The sequence below is a fragment of the Lepus europaeus genome, chromosome 2, assembly GCF_033115175.1.
Source record: "Lepus europaeus isolate LE1 chromosome 2, mLepTim1.pri, whole genome shotgun sequence".
Classification (NCBI taxonomy): Eukaryota; Metazoa; Chordata; class Mammalia; order Lagomorpha; family Leporidae; genus Lepus; species Lepus europaeus.
The window spans coordinates 132428830-132445682 of NC_084828.1; the positions used below are offsets into that span (position 1 = coordinate 132428830).

At 47.0% G+C, this 16853-nt stretch overlaps 1 protein-coding gene across 1 annotated transcript in view; it reads right to left on the minus strand.

The window, feature by feature from the left end:
- The window catches only part of GYG1 (glycogenin 1), a 36703-nt gene extending 22989 nt beyond the window's left edge, over positions 1 to 13714 (minus strand). Inside the window, exons 1-4 of the mRNA XM_062213370.1 lie at positions 13614 to 13714; positions 10565 to 10700; positions 8592 to 8766; positions 8165 to 8327 (exon numbers count right to left, since the gene is read on the minus strand). Of these exons, the coding sequence (XP_062069354.1) occupies positions 8165 to 8327; positions 8592 to 8766; positions 10565 to 10700; positions 13614 to 13620 (481 nt within the window). The 5' untranslated portion in view covers positions 13621 to 13714. The remainder of the gene's footprint in view (positions 1 to 8164; positions 8328 to 8591; positions 8767 to 10564; positions 10701 to 13613) is intronic.
- Positions 13715 to 16853: the final 3139 nt, after the last annotated feature.

Here is a 16853-nt window from a genome sequence, read left to right on the forward strand (position 1 = left end):
AAGCAACTCCACTTAGAACAATGATTGGCTCATGCAATGCTGTGAAGAAATCGAATTCCCGGGAGGCCAAATAACAGTTACAAAGCAAAACATCCAAATCCGACCCATGTAAGCCTAGGAAACAGGCAGCAGAGCTGCTGATCCCTCAGAGCCCCTGGCTGGCTGCCTCTGGCCACACAAGGCCGTTTCTGTTTACCCTCAGGTACCCTACAAACATCGCTGCCCATCAGCTGTGTGCTGCGGGAGGGAGAGGAGGGAGAGGAGGCAGCGAACAAGCAGGAAACCATCAAGAAAAGGCAGCAAGGCAGACTTGGGGAGTCAGTGGTGCCCACTAAACTGGCAAGTCCTTAAACAATGAACTAGATCCTGGCCTCCAGATGGGACAACCCAGATCACAAACCTTCCATGACCACAGACCATCAATATACGACTACGAAGGATCACCTTTGAGCTCAAAATCGTGGATTAAAGACAGAATTTAAATACCACCTAGTAGTTTGTGGGCTCTTCAATAATTTTAAAATGCAGCAAGTCTCAAGATCCTAGCCATTTTTTTTTTCAAAAGCACACAGTACAAACTTCCAAGGTGAGGTAAATGTTTCAACTTCTACAGAGAAATCTATGTGGGGCGTGTCCTCTGCTTAGAGGTCTCTAAATGAGAGCATAATTCAAGGTAGAATGCAAATCTGAGCACGTCCGAGTTATAAGACGCAGAAAGATGCCCTGAAGATGGCTCAGTTCTCACCACAAAACCCTAGACCTTCCATGCAGTATAATCTGGTCAGACTTCCAAGGGCAGCTTTATTTAATCTGACAGGTTAAGACACTTTTAATCTGAATCATCTCAGAACCGACAAACAGGATTATGAGGCATCACGGGCAGCTGTAATCCAGCAGGCCTGGGCGTGGCAGCACAGGTGAGAGACATGGAGACAGGGCACAATGGGCACAGGACATCTGTTCCACAAACAAAAGCAAATACCTGATTCTGTATCAGCCTTCCACTGAGAGCCTTATAGCTATGTGGTATGTTCTAGTTCTTTTGAGTGGGGTCATAAAGCTGTTAAGCATGACACACCATAGCACTCAGCAGAAGCTGGGACTATTAGTTGCATAACTAATTAGTTTTATAGAAATGGGGTTTTTGAGTGTGACCTTTTAAATCTGTTTGCTCAATGCGTGTGTGGTTTGTGTGCTCTCCCAGTCTGTGGGCAACAGGCCAGTCTAAGGCGGACGGCAGGGTGGGCCAGTCAATTCCAGTTTTAAATGCGCACCCTAGTATCTCAGCCATAGCAATGCTCCTGCTATAGCTGTGCTGCTCAAAGTGTGGCCCAAGTTCTGGGAGCGTGGATATCACCTGGGAGCTTGACAGAAACACACAATGTTGAGACACATCCTAGGCCTACCGGACTCAAAGCCCAAACTTTAATCACTGGGTGATTTGTTTACACTGGTCTAGTTTTTTGAAGAACAACTCCTTTTTCATTTTATCACATCAGAGGATACTACTCTTAAAGATGTTGTTTCTATTGGAAATGTCGTAAATTCTATGAGTTTGGTCCAGACTTAACAGCCATGAAAATAAGAAAGACATGCTTCAGCTCTCAAATGGCTCTCAACACATAAAATGGAGCACAACACCAGATATCAAGCCTATCATTTATAGTAAAATATGCTTATAAAATAATTGAGCTATAGATGGTGCTGAAATGAACATGTACTCACTCCTTAAAACAGACTTCCTATAATAAACTTGGTGGATATCCTTAGTGCTGTCTATAGTGAGAATGCCAAGGATTACTAAAATCATGTTTATGAACTGCCCAGCTTGGCGGATCTTTCTATGAGGTTTACTGAGGATCAGGGGATCAACCCCAGGTGGCTTATGGAAATCCAGGCACTTGGTCTCAGCATCCTGCATCTCACTGGCCTCAGTCCATTTAAAGGCAATAACAGCTGATTCGTTTTACCACTTCATGTTATAGCTTTTGTTTTTTCCACTGTTTCTTTAAAAAGGATTCTTAACAACCAAGCCATGAAATTATTACACAAATGCAAGGATATACTCATTCTTGACTTAAATTTCACTTTCTCCATCTAAGGCAGGTCCTCCTGGTCAAGATTCCCCTACCACTCTGAGCTTCCCAGATTAAATTATATAATTACACAAGTAGTTGTTAAATGTCTATAAGGTGAGGCCAGCACTGTGGTGTAGTGGGTAATGCCGCTGCCTACGGTGCCAGCATCCCATATGGGCACAGGTTCAAGTCCTGGCTGCTCCACTTCTGATCCAGCTCTCTGCTGGTGGCCTGAGAAAGCATCAGAAGATGGTCCATGTCCTTGAGCCCCTGCACTGTGTGGGAGAACTGGAGGAAGCTCCTGGCTTTGGATCAGCGCAGCTCCGGCCTTTTTTTTTTTTTTTTTTTTTAAGATATATTCTATTTATTTAGATGCCAATCTTATTCCAAAAAAGGCTTATAAGGATATAGATAAAATAGTAATCTAAAAAAGATTAAAATTTAAAATTAGACTAAGGAAAATAAAAACAGGAAGCTGGAACCAAGGCCATCTGGGGAGTGAACCAGCAGATGGAAGGCCTCTCTCTCCCTCTGCAACTCTGCCTTTCACATAAATAAATAAATAAATCTTTTTAAAAAAGCCTGTAAGTTGTCATAGAATATAAGCTTTATGGGAACAGAGATAAAATCTGTATCATCTACCATTTTATTCCAGACACTTTTAAACTTAGTATCTTGCCCAGATTAGATGCTAAAATGATTTCTGCAATACCAAATGAAGGGCCTACTATAGAAATGCAGGTGAGAGTAAGACTTCCAAGAATACTTCCAGACCCTGAACAATATGAGACTATTCATTGTGCTATCAGTCTAAAAAAGACAATGGAGAGAAGTATTTGTGGAACAGAGGGGAGAACACGAGCTGCAGAGATAGAAGACTTGAGCCTCTGTGTGGTCCTCTGTAAAATGAGTACCAGTTGCTCTGTGCACTGAGGGCAATGAATTTTCAGTCATTCATCTGTAAGAAGGCCAGGTTAACAGGGCTCCTCCTCTATCACTCTCATGATACATTTTAAATAATGCCGCAATGTTCAAGAGTTGGCAGAGAGAAAACCACACACACATAACCAACCCACAGTGGTGAGAAAAACTATGTAGCTCAGACTTGACTTTGCCACCAGCTCAGAGAGCTGGAATAATGGCAGGTTCCCAGCACAAGTTAGGTAGCAGGGCCTCAACACAAATCTGTCCAATGAATGAATGATGAGAACCGCACAGGAATGCCAAGGAGTGAAATGACCAGCATACGAGCCTGCACACTTATAAAGTCCCTTCCTCCTTCCCTACGTCTCACAGGGTCTGTGGTCTCTGCTGGTTGTATAGCTGGAGACAAACAGATGGCTACATTAAAAAAGAAAATACTCATGAGCACAATGAAATCAAAATAGCTCTTAAGGAAAAAAACCTTTACATGTGCTCATTTATTTTGCCATTACACGTCATGGCATTTGCTTTTCCTCTGCACTTATTTAAGATACTCACTATCTAAATCATTAATTGTAGCACGCAGGAGAACAATTATATGGAAAGCAACTGATCAAATACTCTTAGGGCAGCACACAGCCTAGTTGTTGGGCAGCTGGGGAAAGCCCATCACGGGGAGACAACGTGAAAGCCGACCCTCTCCACTCAGGGAGCCAAGGGAAGTGCCTGATTTCTGAGCTCATTCGGTTTGAACAAGTACTATCTTGAAACACCTCAGTCCTTCATTCCTTTTTTGGGCAGCTCCTTTTGTGAAGCCTAATTAAAGACAGATATGAGAGAGGATAGCACTGGGGTCAATCTTAAACTTCAATAGAACTTAGTACTCAATTATCTCGTAAACATTTAAAAAGCACTCCTATACTCCATTTAAGGGCCTTGGAGACCACAGAACATGAAACGTGTGGGTAGACCGATCTCACAGCAGATCCTGGATTCTGCTTAAAGTAAAACCACACTTTATATTCTGTCAATTTATTCTCGATTTGTTCCTTCTTTCTGAAAATTCAACCACTGTCCAAAATTCCAGTACACCAATAAAACATTTAGGGTATTTAAGTCACAGTAACTAAAACAAGCACTAAGATTTTTTTTTTCCTTAAAATATTAGAAACTTTGAGTTCCTCTGACTTGGGTTTCGAAACACATACAGATGAAATTTAAAAGACAGCAACTGTTAAGCACTACATTCTTCATCTGTACAAGCACTCTTAATTTAGGATACTTTAGAGTCACGGGGAAAAAGAAACCTCTGTGTGTATCCAGATTGATTTCTTCAACTCAAGAGCCAAGTGCATTAGTTCATTTCACATGAGTGTGCGAGGAGAAAGAACTGCTCATTAGTACTTAAAATAATACCATGGCCTCTTTTTCCCCCTCTTACTGATAACACGCCCTAAATTTAACCTCATCTTGTCACAGCCTATAAAATGCTAATGTATATCTATTTCACAACAGCTATTGTTCAGCTTTTCAGGAACTGCCACTTCTGTGATGAAGTGACAAGAAAGCTGGAAGATGTGCACAGAACTCAAATTCTCCCCGATGGAGAGTTAGGTTCCAGCATTGAACTGGGGACGTGTCTAAGTGTCTAATACTCTAGGTATTTGCGAGGGAAAGAGATGTCAAGGTGCCTAAAATGGTTTGCCTTATTAGGGGTACTTTCTTGACCAGAGGCACAGGGTGCTGGGGGGAGGTGATTACAGGGCTGGTGATGAGAATGACAGCCACATTCTTTCCTGTTACAAGGGCTGCGGGAGCAGCTGCGAAAGCTCGGCCATCAGCGGCCTGTGTGGCTTGTCAGTGAGCAGCAGGCCCCATCCGTGACTACAGACAGGCGAGAGATTAAGCAGGGTTTTCCAGATACTCAGACTGAGATACAGACACCTGCCAAACTGGTCTTCTGTAAAACCAAAGTAATAATGCTCACAAGTACGCCTCTGCATGCTAAATTTGGGGGGCTGGGGGAGGGGAAACCCGGGGCTGTCAGCGGACGCGATGGTGAAAGAAATACCCGAAAATGTGCACCTCAGTGCCTATGGCGTGACACCTAAACACAATTTTTGATATAATTTTCACTTAAAAATTCTTATAACTTGTATAGAATATATTGAAAACGAGGAAAAGCAAGGATACTGCCATGAGTTTGATGTTCAGAATATAATCAGTGATATCTAGTGTAAGTCCCCCATGTCCTCATTCGCACAGGTATGACTCCCTCCAGAGGGGAGCAGGCTCCCCAAGGCACCGAGTGAGCCTTTGCTGGGTAAAGCTGGGCGACAGCTACTTCAAGTGAAAACAACCTCTCACTTAAGAGTTGCTAGTATATTCCGCTGAATCTTCGCATAGTGAGCTCATCTGCATGGTCGACGTTTTAAAACTCTTTTCATTAAGCATTTCTACTAACAGAGAAAATTCAACCCCTTGCCGGCCACGAGCCAGTCCCCGAGTTGGTCCGTCAGCGGAAGGCAGCGCTGGAAAGCGTGCTGAATAATGAAAAGTGCTAGCAGGCACAGGGAGAATCTCACAGTGGTTTCAGGTTCGGACTGAAAAGGCGGGACGTGCTTTCTAGTTGAACACTCTGCCCACGTTCAGGCTTCTACACCACAAATCCATCGACTCCTTTCCTGCCTCTAGATTCTAAAGCGCAGTAGCTAGACCAGACTCCTACCAGTTAATGAAGTTTCATATTCTAAAACCATAACTTGGGTAATTTACAATGGCACACTACTGTTTGGTAACTAAACTCTTATCTCACAGCAACAGCATCTAATACGCTTCTCGGTTAGAAACTGGACTCTCCTTACACGATTAAAATCATTTGGATTTCAGGCACTTGGCAAGCCCACAAGATCTATTTCAGAATGTGATTCGCTTACTGAAGTTGAGAACAGTTACACTGACTTTCTGGCAGGATTACACTCCCTTCCTTCACATGAGAGGAGGAGGAGGAGGAGTAAGGCAGTGATCCTGCTGCGATGGGAAAGTTACGACAAACAGTGGAGTTCTGCTTGAACAGTCCCCTCTTCCTCTTAGAAAAGCCAGCGGTTTGAGTGTACAGCACTAGAACTGAGAAACCGTGCAGCCTCCATTCCTTACATGAAAGGAAATAGCAGGATATAAAAACATGTCAGAAGAGCAAAGAAGCTCCATTCGGCCTTGACCACAGTGAACATTCAACATGTTATTTTCTCACTTAACGTTGCCTGAAATAATCAGATACTGCCATTCAGTATGGTTCAGGTAGTCCTGCTGTTTTAAAGTGAGTAATGTCTTTCCATGGAGCAGCTTCTCAACCTCAGCATGACTGACATTTGGGGCTGGATAACTCCTGGTTTTGTGCATTGCAGGGTGTAGCAGCATCCCTGGCTACTCCCCAGAAGCCAGGAGCACACCACCCCCTCAACTAAGACAAATGTCTTCAGAAGTTGTCAAATATCCCTTGCAGGGGAAAAACTCCCCCTTGAGATTTTGGCTTAGAGTGTAAATTAACCAAACAGCACAGACAGACAGACTTAAGCATCCTTATTCTTTCAGTGACATTTCCAACAGTGGCTAATCCAAAATGACAAAATAGAATTCAATTCTATAAACAGCGACAAAAACCCAATTTCAGTTTTAAGTATCATGTGAAATGTTTTAAATTTCAATCTTAATTTACTGACAAACTTTCAATCTTTTAATTTAAAAACTTTAATATTCTGATTTTTAACTTTATAACTAGGTAAGAAAATGACTCCTCCTATCTGAATCCAGGGCTGAATCTCAGGTCACTAAGATACTTCTGCTAATTCCAATAGATCTACTCCGTGTACATCTCCTCTTGGACAAGGGGTGGGGGAGGGAGGAGGGGGAGAAAGCCCCTGGACTTCGCCTGCCTGTTCTTTGCCTCAGTGTCAGGTATCTGATGTGAGTCATCCCTAGAGTCCTTCTAGGTCCTCTTCCTGTCTGCCTGGGTCTTTTCTTTATTCAAAAGACCCATCAACCATATTTTAAAAGAACTGCCTTTACATTACTGATTTTATCTTGTGTTTTGTTTCTGATGTTACTTTTAAAAAATGGTTTATTACTTATTTCAGAGATTGGCCTAAAAGAGAAACATAGCTATTAATTCATTCAATCAAAATTCTCCAAAGGAGGATAGGCATTTGGCACAGTGGTTAAGATGCCCAAATCCCAGATTACAGTGTCGGAGTTCAAGTCCTGGCTTAGCTTCCTCCCAGCTTCCTGATAACATGCACTCTGGGAGACAGCAGTGATGGCTCACGTACTTGGGTTCCTGCCATCCATGTGGGAGACCTGGATTAAGTTCCTGGCTCCTGGCTTCAGCCTGGCCTGGGCTGAGTATTGCAGGCATTTAGGGAGTGTACCACTGAATGGAAACTCTCTTGTTTCTCTGTGTCCCTCTGTCTTTCAAGTAAAATAAATGAAAAACAATGTAATTCTCCAAAGGATCTAAGTCCCTATATCATAGACAGTCCATATCACCTTTACATACATTTAGCTACAGATACATCAAACACAATAGAAAATGGATGATGATTTTGTTAATGTTATATTTGGATTTGTAGATATCATTCTATCAGACATAAGCTTTAGAGAAAATGAGAGTTTAGAAGCAAAGATTATTCACAGAAACTTTCCGTCTTCTTTTTTTAATGTCTCCTTAGAGAATGAATGGAAACCAAATAATCAGGCTTACTTTTCAAGTTTCCATGGAGACAACTTTTACCCTCCTGTGGGCAGTGGCTCTCAAGCCCTCTGGAGCTCAAGTTCACTCAGGTTTACGGACAGATGTTAAAGCCGTTGACCTGTCAGTGTTGTCTTACTTTTTGAATAACTGTGGTACATTTCTAATACTCGAATAAGAAAGCCCATTTAAAGGCAAGCTGATAAAACTGCTTAACCTCATGCATCTATGGGGAAAAGTGGTACACGCAGACACACCAAGACACACCAAGGATTTCCAAAAGGAGCACAACTTAAAACGTGCTACATCTCATGTGTCTTCTAGGCACAAGACATCACAGCAATCACGGCTCTGGGAAGAGACGCCCCTACAAGGGAGGAGCAGCTTATCAGACGTGAAGGCTGCAGATACATACCATCAAAACTGCCTTGCTCGGAAGCAACGTGCAACAGCTGATTATAGGTTTCCACTGAAGGCTGATAAACAAAGACCCCGGAGTTGAAGCAATCAGGCCAGCCTGGGTCTGGTGCAGCCGACAGCTCTTCTCTCTCAAAAAGATCATCAATATTTGCCAGGACCTGATTCAAAGCGGGAGGAGAAACATTACAGAAATGTTTTGGGGTGGCCTATCCTTCTGAAGTGCTCCCAGTGTGATCCAGCACAGAGGATGATGACAGCTAAGGCAGCCAGGGCCCCACTGTCCGTCATCCCCCAACACCTTTCACAACGGTAGTGGTTTTATCTGAACTTGACTCTCAAGTCTTGCCAGCATTCCTCAGATGCCTAGCAAGTCTCCGCCTGTATATCCAGGACATCCTTGCAGCCCTGCGAGCTCCACTCACCAGAGTATCTGCATCCATGAACACGCATTTTGAATACTGGGTAAGGGACCAGCAGTGCAGTTTGGTCAGTGTGACACCCAACTCAGGCCTCTTCATTAAGGTGAGATGCGCAGAGTCGCCACTGTCCAAGATGTCCACGGTGATGACTTCATCAAAGACTATCTCTAAAGCCTTTCTGTCAAGACAAAACCCAGAAAACGGCACTCAGTGTCTTTTCAGAACAAGTGACCCACCCTTTCTGTCACTTAGAACAACCTGTTTCCTTGGTTGGGCATACTCCCTGAAATCTGTCTTCATTTACTCGAGGGCAAATTCTGTTCATCTGCATGTGCAGCTAACTTTCCCAATAAATGTTTATGGTGAGGATGAAGTGCTAGTCTTAAAAATTATTATAGACATTTTCTATTTTTTTTAAATCCCGGCACTGAATACTGGGCAGGTTGTAAAGATGGCTTGTAAAAATGTGACTGACATTTGGTCAAAGAGTTTCATCTTTGGAACAGCCTATATATTTGATGACATTTTATTGATTCTTGCAGACTGCTTCATTTCTTTACAAATGATGCTGAGTAACGTATGCACAGGGTACTTGCAATGCAGCCTTTAACCAAACATGTTTGCTAACACAATTGACGGGGAACTGCCCATCGCTCAGTGTCCCAAAAAAAGGCAAAGGGCTGGGTTACCAGGGCACTATTTTTTTAGATTCCAATCTAGTGTGCATTTATAATGTGCTTAGCACTCTACTGGGGCACAATGGGCGTCTCACTTTGCTATGTGAGGTATAATTCTCCATGGCCACAACTTAAGCAGCATTATTTTGGAAAGCTCTTGAGGTGCTTCAGAGGGGTAGACTCAGGTAAGACACTAAACTGAGCACAAGGAAAAACATACGCTAAAAACATCATCCCTGGAAGTTTATAACGATGTCAGATATGCAGAACAGATCTTTTATATTCTGCTTCCAGAGCTGTCCCAGAGCGGGTTCTAGTTAAACTGTAAACTCGTCTGTTTGGAAAGAAATGGCCAGAGGCAAATAATAAATTCATGCTGGAGGGGGAAATTCAAGACTCACTCTGATTTCTCATACACATCCTCACTGAGAGGCTACAGATCAGGACACATGCATTAGAAGATGGCCTTTTTGGCATCTTCCTAAATTACCGTTTTAGGAACAAGGTTGTTAGTGTGAGATATAAATATATATATATATATCATATATATGTATATATATCTATATATATATATGGATACATACTGCCTACTTTTCAGAAGCCCTTGGCTTGTGCTTAAATTTTAAAAAAAAGTCACAAAAAGGGCGTTTTCAATTTCTAAGAGGGCTAGCAGCCCACAGAAATAAACATGACACAAAGCTGCTAGTGTGCCCAGATTTTTTTTTAAAGTTAGTGAACTACACAATCAACAAGCTGCCTGTGCCCCCCAGGATGCCTTCTCTAACAAAACAGGAAGTCAGAAAGCCTCTGGCAAGATTTTAGTTGTATTATGTTGAAATAAAGATCTTTAGGCTCCAACGTCAACTGGCAATGAAGGAAAGGACTGCTTCTCTTTCAAAGTCACTAGAGCGTTTTCCTGGCTTCAAACAGGACTGGGCACCCCTGCTGCATTTTGGGAGAGGACTACAAGTGAGCAGTGACTACATAAAGGTGCGTGTTCATCGCCTAGACAGCACTTGGCCAAGTTGAACGCAGTCTTCCTTCTGCTATTCCTTGGACTCAGGATGGGTGTGGGTTAGAACACCGCCTCCCACAGGGAGCTAGGCTGGGATACCTCCCAAAAGCTAGGAGGAGGTTTCGGTCCCAGGAATCCTGCACTCAGCAGCTCTTGTCCTTCTCTACCCACTGCTCAACTCCTGCACAGGGTGTGACTCAATGCCCACCAAGGCCAGAGATGGGGAAGGAGGATGACAGAGCCCTGGGGTGGGTGGATAGACACACGGGCCACGAGGTTCTCACCTCATGGTATCTGAGACCTGTGGGGTGGTGAGCACGGCCAGCCTTCGGGAGGTCCTGTGCTGTTTCAGGGATGAGCCCAGGACCAGGGCACCCTTGGCGTAGGCATCGTTTGTGGTCAGTGTCACAAAGGCCTGATCTTAATACAAAGAAAAAGAAAAACCACACTCATTACAGTATCTAACTTGGAAAAAGCATTTTCCCCAGGACCCTGTTCAAACAACAATTCGGCAAAATCAGCAACTCTCAGACCACTTGCTCTATTAAGGAAGCAACTGCTTTTTTTGGTGGGGAAACCCCAGCAGCTGCTTCAAGAATGCTTAAAGACCCTTGCTTCCCAGGACTGTCTGGCAACCTTTGAGAGGCTTACGGAGCCATGAACACTGCTAAACTGGCAGACTAAACAGCTCATCACCCAGAGGGTGAACTTCAGTCAATCAGCGGTGGTGAGAAGAGAACAAGAGCGAATTTCCCTTTTCTTCTGCAAGGGTCTGTCTTCAGGCAGGCACAAACCCAACTGTCAACCTCAGTTGAGTCTGAGAGTAGAGGCCACATTCTTCATTCTGGGTCTTAGGATCATGCCACACTGCAGGCGTTTTTTTCTTTCTTTTAAAGATTTATTTACTTATGGGGCACCGATCCTGTCCCGGTTGCCCCTCTTCCAGGCCAGCTCTCTGCTGTGGCCAGGGAGTGCAGTGGAGGATGGCCCAAGTCCTTGGGCCCTGCACCCCATGGGAGACCAGGAGAAGCACCTGGCTCCTGCCATCGGAACAGCGCGGTGCGCCGGCCGCAGCGCGCCAACCGCGGCGGCCATTGGAGGGTGAACCAATGGCAAAAGGAAGACCTTTCTCTCTGTCTCTCTCACTGTCCACTCTGCCTGTCAAAAAAAATAATAAAAAAAAAGATTTACTTATTTGAAAGAGTGACATGGAGAGAGGGAGAGACAGACCTTCCATCCACTGGTTCACTCCCCAGGTGGCTGCAACAGCCAGGGTAGGGCCAGGCCAGAGCCAGGAGCCTGGATTTCAGTTCTGAGCTCCTGCACAGGTAACAGCGGCACACTTAGGGCATCTGCTGCAGCTTGCCTGGCACATGAGCAGGGAGCTGGGTCAGCAGTGGAGCAGCTGGGACTCGAACTGGCACTCTGATATGGGATGCTGTGGTCATAGGCAGGCAGCTCAACCTGCTGCACCCCAACACACCAGCTCCACGGCTTTTCATACCGATTCTTCAACCTGGAGCAAATGTGCCCCGCCCATGACCTCTGAGGAGTCCCCGGGGGTCTCTGTCCCGATACACTGCCCACAGAAGACACCTCTCCTTGAGGCTGCTATCTAAATCGTGACCCATCACTGTCATATGGATTTAGAGACCACCCACAAGCGCTAACAAGTCTGCCTCCACTTTAGAGAAGGAGTAGCTACTACCCGCACCCAGGGCACCCTGCTCCCGCAGTCTTCAGCAATCACTTTGCTGCTGGAACCCAAGGCAAACACGTGGATCATTCCTCTCCCTGAACAATCCCCACCACCAGCCCAACCTTTAACTCTCTCTGGTCTTTCTTCCGGGACCATTCTGGGCATGCTCCATGGTGGAGATTTTTTTTTTTTTTTTTTAACAGCAAGCTGGTGGGCATCCAAATGTATAGGATGACTGAGGAGCAGGCTCTGGCAGGGGTCACTTGGGGGCACTGTTGCCCAACCAGGGAGTTGGGACATGTTGCCATGGATGCTCCGTCTTGGGTTTCGTCATTCTCCCTTGCCCATTTTCCAACGTGGAGGCTGGCGGCAGGGGCAGTTCCGTGGAGGAGCGGGAGGAGGTCGTGTGCTGCCGAGTGGGCCAGTGTGTCCTGCAGGTGCGGGGGCCTGAGAGCCATCTTCTCGCGTAGGACTGCCGCATCCTCTTATCGCTGAGCCCTCTTTCAGGACAGGCCGACTTCTAAGTTACAGAAAGACTGGCATGGCCCACCCTGGTGGGTCCCGGGCTTCCAAGCCCATCACACTGAGGACCCCTTGGAGCAGTGCCACCTGCCCCTTGTCAGGCCCACCCACCTCGGCCTGTGCCTGCTGCTCTAATCTTCCACCTGCCCTAAGGCAGTACCGTGTCAGTCAGTCTCCATCCAAAATACTTAATCTGGGCATTAGGAGTCCTGCTGTAACTTAAAGGTGGTCCAGCGTCCCGCAGGTCTTGAAGAAAGTTTAACAGCAGGATTCAAGGAAGCAAAGATATGGGTGAATTCCTGGATTAAATAAGGGGCGGGACAAGTGCTCAAACGCTGAAGCACCCAGGCTACAACACCACACCTAGCAAACGACAGACCCACAACAGCTGGGTAGGAGCTCCACGTCCGCAAAGGCGACTGAGCTCCGTCACACCTGCAAAGATTGGCAGGCAGTTCAACTGCCGTACCATCCCGGCAATCAGCCGCAACCACACGGAAGGGCCAGTTTCTTCCCAGCTTCCCGGTCCTCGCGGGGGCAGATTCGCCAGCGGCCGCGCCGCCCTGCAACAAGTGAAGCTGAGGCCGGCGCCCTCCCACCCGCGGGGCCCGCCCCCGGGGACACTCGCCCGGCTGCCGGCTCCCCGCAGCTCGGCCCCAAAGGCCTAAAAATAGGCTCGGCGTGGCGGCCAGGGCCGGGGCGGGCGGCCGAGAAGCCGGGCCGAGGCCGCAGGGGTCCCGGCTCTCGGCGGCCCCTTGCCCGGGGGCTCCTGCCGGCGAGGCAGCGGACGCACCCCGCGCCCCCTCTGCGCCCCGGGGCTGCCGCCCCCGGCTCCCCACCCCCACTCAGCCCCGCTGCAGCTGCTGGGCCGCCCGCCCTTCACGGCGAGAGCAGGAGGAAGGGCGAGGAGACGGAAGCCGGAGCAGGGCTTCGGCCCAGGGCCCCCGGCTCCGCCGCACTGCTCCGAGTCCTGCGCGCCGCGCCGCTGCGGTCCGCGGCAACTTTGCGGCACTCGGGATCCTGTGGGAACTCGCCCGGGGCGGCGGCGGGGCGAGGAGCCGGGGACGGCGGCGGGGCCGAGCCCGCCGCGCGCGGGGCGGCACGGCGCGTACCTGTCATGGTGCTGCCGGGGCGCGGGCGGCCGCTGCAGCCGCGGGTTAGTGGCTCGGAGAAGCCGGGTGCGGGGAGGGGAGCGCGGCCCGGGAGGAGGCGCGGCGGGAGCCCAGCGTCCGCCCCGAGCGCTCTTATAGCGGCCGTCACGTGGCCGCGCACGCTCCCCGCTGCTGCCTGCATCCTCCTGGCTGGCGCTGCCGGCGGGGGGCGGCGGCCGGCGCTTCCGCGGCCCGGGCCCGCGCCTCAGCCCGCACCTGCCTTGGGGCTGGGCGGCGGTTCGCGCCTCCCCGCACTCCTGACTGGCCTCGCTGTCCTCGCTGAGCCTGAGAGGCCTCAGGCTTCCAGAGAAGTCAAGGGTTAGGGAGCTCTAACTCTCCAACCAACTGTTATCCAGTTACCATAGCTCGTCCGCTCCGCTTAAGTCATTAAACATGAATTTTAATTCCCCCCCTTTTCACCTCGAATTGCAAATCCTCCTGTGGAATCATCCCTTGGTATACTCAGAATAGTTTTGTGGCCTTGATGGAAAGATACGACAAATACTCACTCGGTAGGCATTATTTAGATTCTTAGAACTGTCTGTATCAGTTAGATATTTAAGTGCTTCATGTAACCCTTGTAATAACTCAGGTAACTGTTCTACGTTCGCTTCACAGATGAGGAAACTGAGGCACAGGAAAGTTAAATTGCTTTTCTAAGCCCGGATGTGAGTGGAGAAGGTGGAATCTGAATCCTGGCAGCTGGGCTGCAGAATTAGCCTTCCCACTGAGAAAGCCTTGCTTGTTCTTGGCACACTGGTGCTTCCAAAAGGTTAGTAAATATGGTAACTGTGGTTAGGTAATATAGTTCATTTGGTCAAACTGTTTCACAAATCTTGAAGTGGTCCATTTGTCATGCTTCTAGGAAGTTGAGAAACACTTCTCTTAATGTGATCACACCCTTCGCTACTTCCCAGACCAAACACAGCAGAAAACCTGCAAAGGATACTCAGTAAATGCGAGGTGATTCTACCAGGCTCCTGGAAGCCAGTCACGAAGTTGACAACATCAGTTCAAGAAATGAAATAGGTGCTTGAGAACAAGTGATTTATTTGCAAAGGTGGTGCTGCCCTCTGTCCTGCTCATAGACCCATTTGAGTTTACAATACTGTAAAAGAGGGGTATGCATTCAGTACAGACCATACTTTTTGAAATTTTGATCCACCAACCCCACCCCACCCCCCGCCCCGGGCTACAACTCTCTTACCATGCACAACAGCAGGAGCCAGTGCAGCTCCGGGTCAGCCACACACTCATGAGAGTGAACAACTGATACTTGACAGTGGTAGTGTTGCTAAGCTAGGATGTTAGTAGGTTGGGTGTGTGTTAAATGCATGTTTGACTTACAGTATTTTCAACTTATGATGGTTTTATCAAGACAGGAAACCCCATGGTAAATTGATGCATATCACTGTTTCCTTATGTGTGGGACTGGGATTCTTCCAGGACAATCATTTGGGGTCACTGGTTGAAATGTAGCTTTCGGGGCCTCAACCCAGACCTCCTGAGTTAGAACCTCAGGGTAGAACCCAGAATCATCATGTTAGGTATCACCCTGCAGAGGCTTCTTCTGAGTCCTTCCCAGACCCCCTCTCTCCTCCATGGCCTGGAGACTACTGAACTCCCAATTACAATAGGTACACCAGAGTGAGGCTTCTGTATTCCACTCAGGAACCCTCCTGTCATTAATGACTTCCACCTGAAGTGTGTCAGGCTGGGCTTCCCTCGGGGGCAAAAGAGCAAAGTGAGAAGGAAGAACCAGGGACAACTGGAAAAAAAATAGGAATACTTCCCTTGGGAACAAGCTCTCTCTGCTCTACCACCCCCAATATTTAAATAAAAGGGGTCCCCTTGGCCTTCTTTCCTGGGATGGATGTATATTTATGTAAAGAGAAACTTTACAGGGGCAGGCTGAAGTTGCAGTAGTTAAGACACTGCTTGTGACACACACATTGCGTATCAGAGTGCCTGGATTTGAGTCCTGTCTCCACTTCTAATTCCAGCTTCTACCTAATGTGCACCTGTGGAGGCAACAGGTGATGGTTAAAGTATTTGCCCTTATGGAAGAACCAGACTGAATTCTTGGCTCCTGGTTTGGCCTGGCCTAGCCTTGGCTGTTGCAAGCATTTGGGGAGTGAACCAGTAGATGGAAAATATATTTCCCTCTCTGTGTCTCTCTGCATTTCAAATAAATAAAATTTTAAAAAATTTTAAAAAGGTGGCCGGCGCCGTGGCTTAACAGGCTAATCCTCCGCCTTGCGGCGCTGGCACACCGGGCTCTAGTCCCGGTTGGGGCGCCGATTCTGTCCCGGTTGCCCCTCTTCCAGGTCTGCTCTCTGCTATGGTCCGGGGAGGTTAGTGGAGGATGGCCCAAGTCCTTGGGCCCTGCACCCGCATGGGAGACCAGGAGAAGCACCTGGCTCCTGGCTTCGGATCAGCGAGATGCGCTGGCCGCAGCGGCCATTGGAGGGTTAACCAACAGCAAAAAGGAAGACCTTTCTCTCTGTCTCTCTCTCTCTCACTATCCACTCTGCCTGTCAAAAAAAAAAAAAAATTTTTTTAAAAGGAAGTTTTCAGCTTTTATCACTCTGAATCAGATAGGGACATTTTGAGGTTACTACAAGCTGCTCTTAAATGTTCTTAATCAAGGTTACTCATAATGACCCACCGCCTAATTCTCCTGAGGTTGTTGTGTGTGGAGTTTCAGTTGGATGTGAGAGCAAAGCCTCTCAAACTTTAATGTGCACACAAGTTGCTTGAGAATCTTATTAAAATGCAGATCCTGACTCAGTTTTCAGGGGGTGGATCTCCCAGGTGGTAACCAAGCTATAAGTGGTGTTATTTGGATGTTTTGGATTATAAGGCATTGAAGGCAATGGACAGATAGACAAATGTTTGTGATTGGCTTGTGAACCTTTTTTCTTGTGAAGCTTGAACTTGCAGAATTACTGAATCTTAATGGGAAAATTGAAGTGAAGAAAAAAAGTCGTACCCTCCATAAGTAGTACACGCAGCAATATGCATAACAATTAACCTTTAAAAGCTGTGCTACACATGTATAATTTGCATGGTTGGTCCAAAATTCATTTTGAATTGCCTTTGGAATGTGTTATGTAATGTTTTGGCAGGATGCTTACCTTCCTAATTATGGTTTTGTTTAAGATAATGTTGAAATCGGTTGGCCTCCCCTTGAGCACTTGC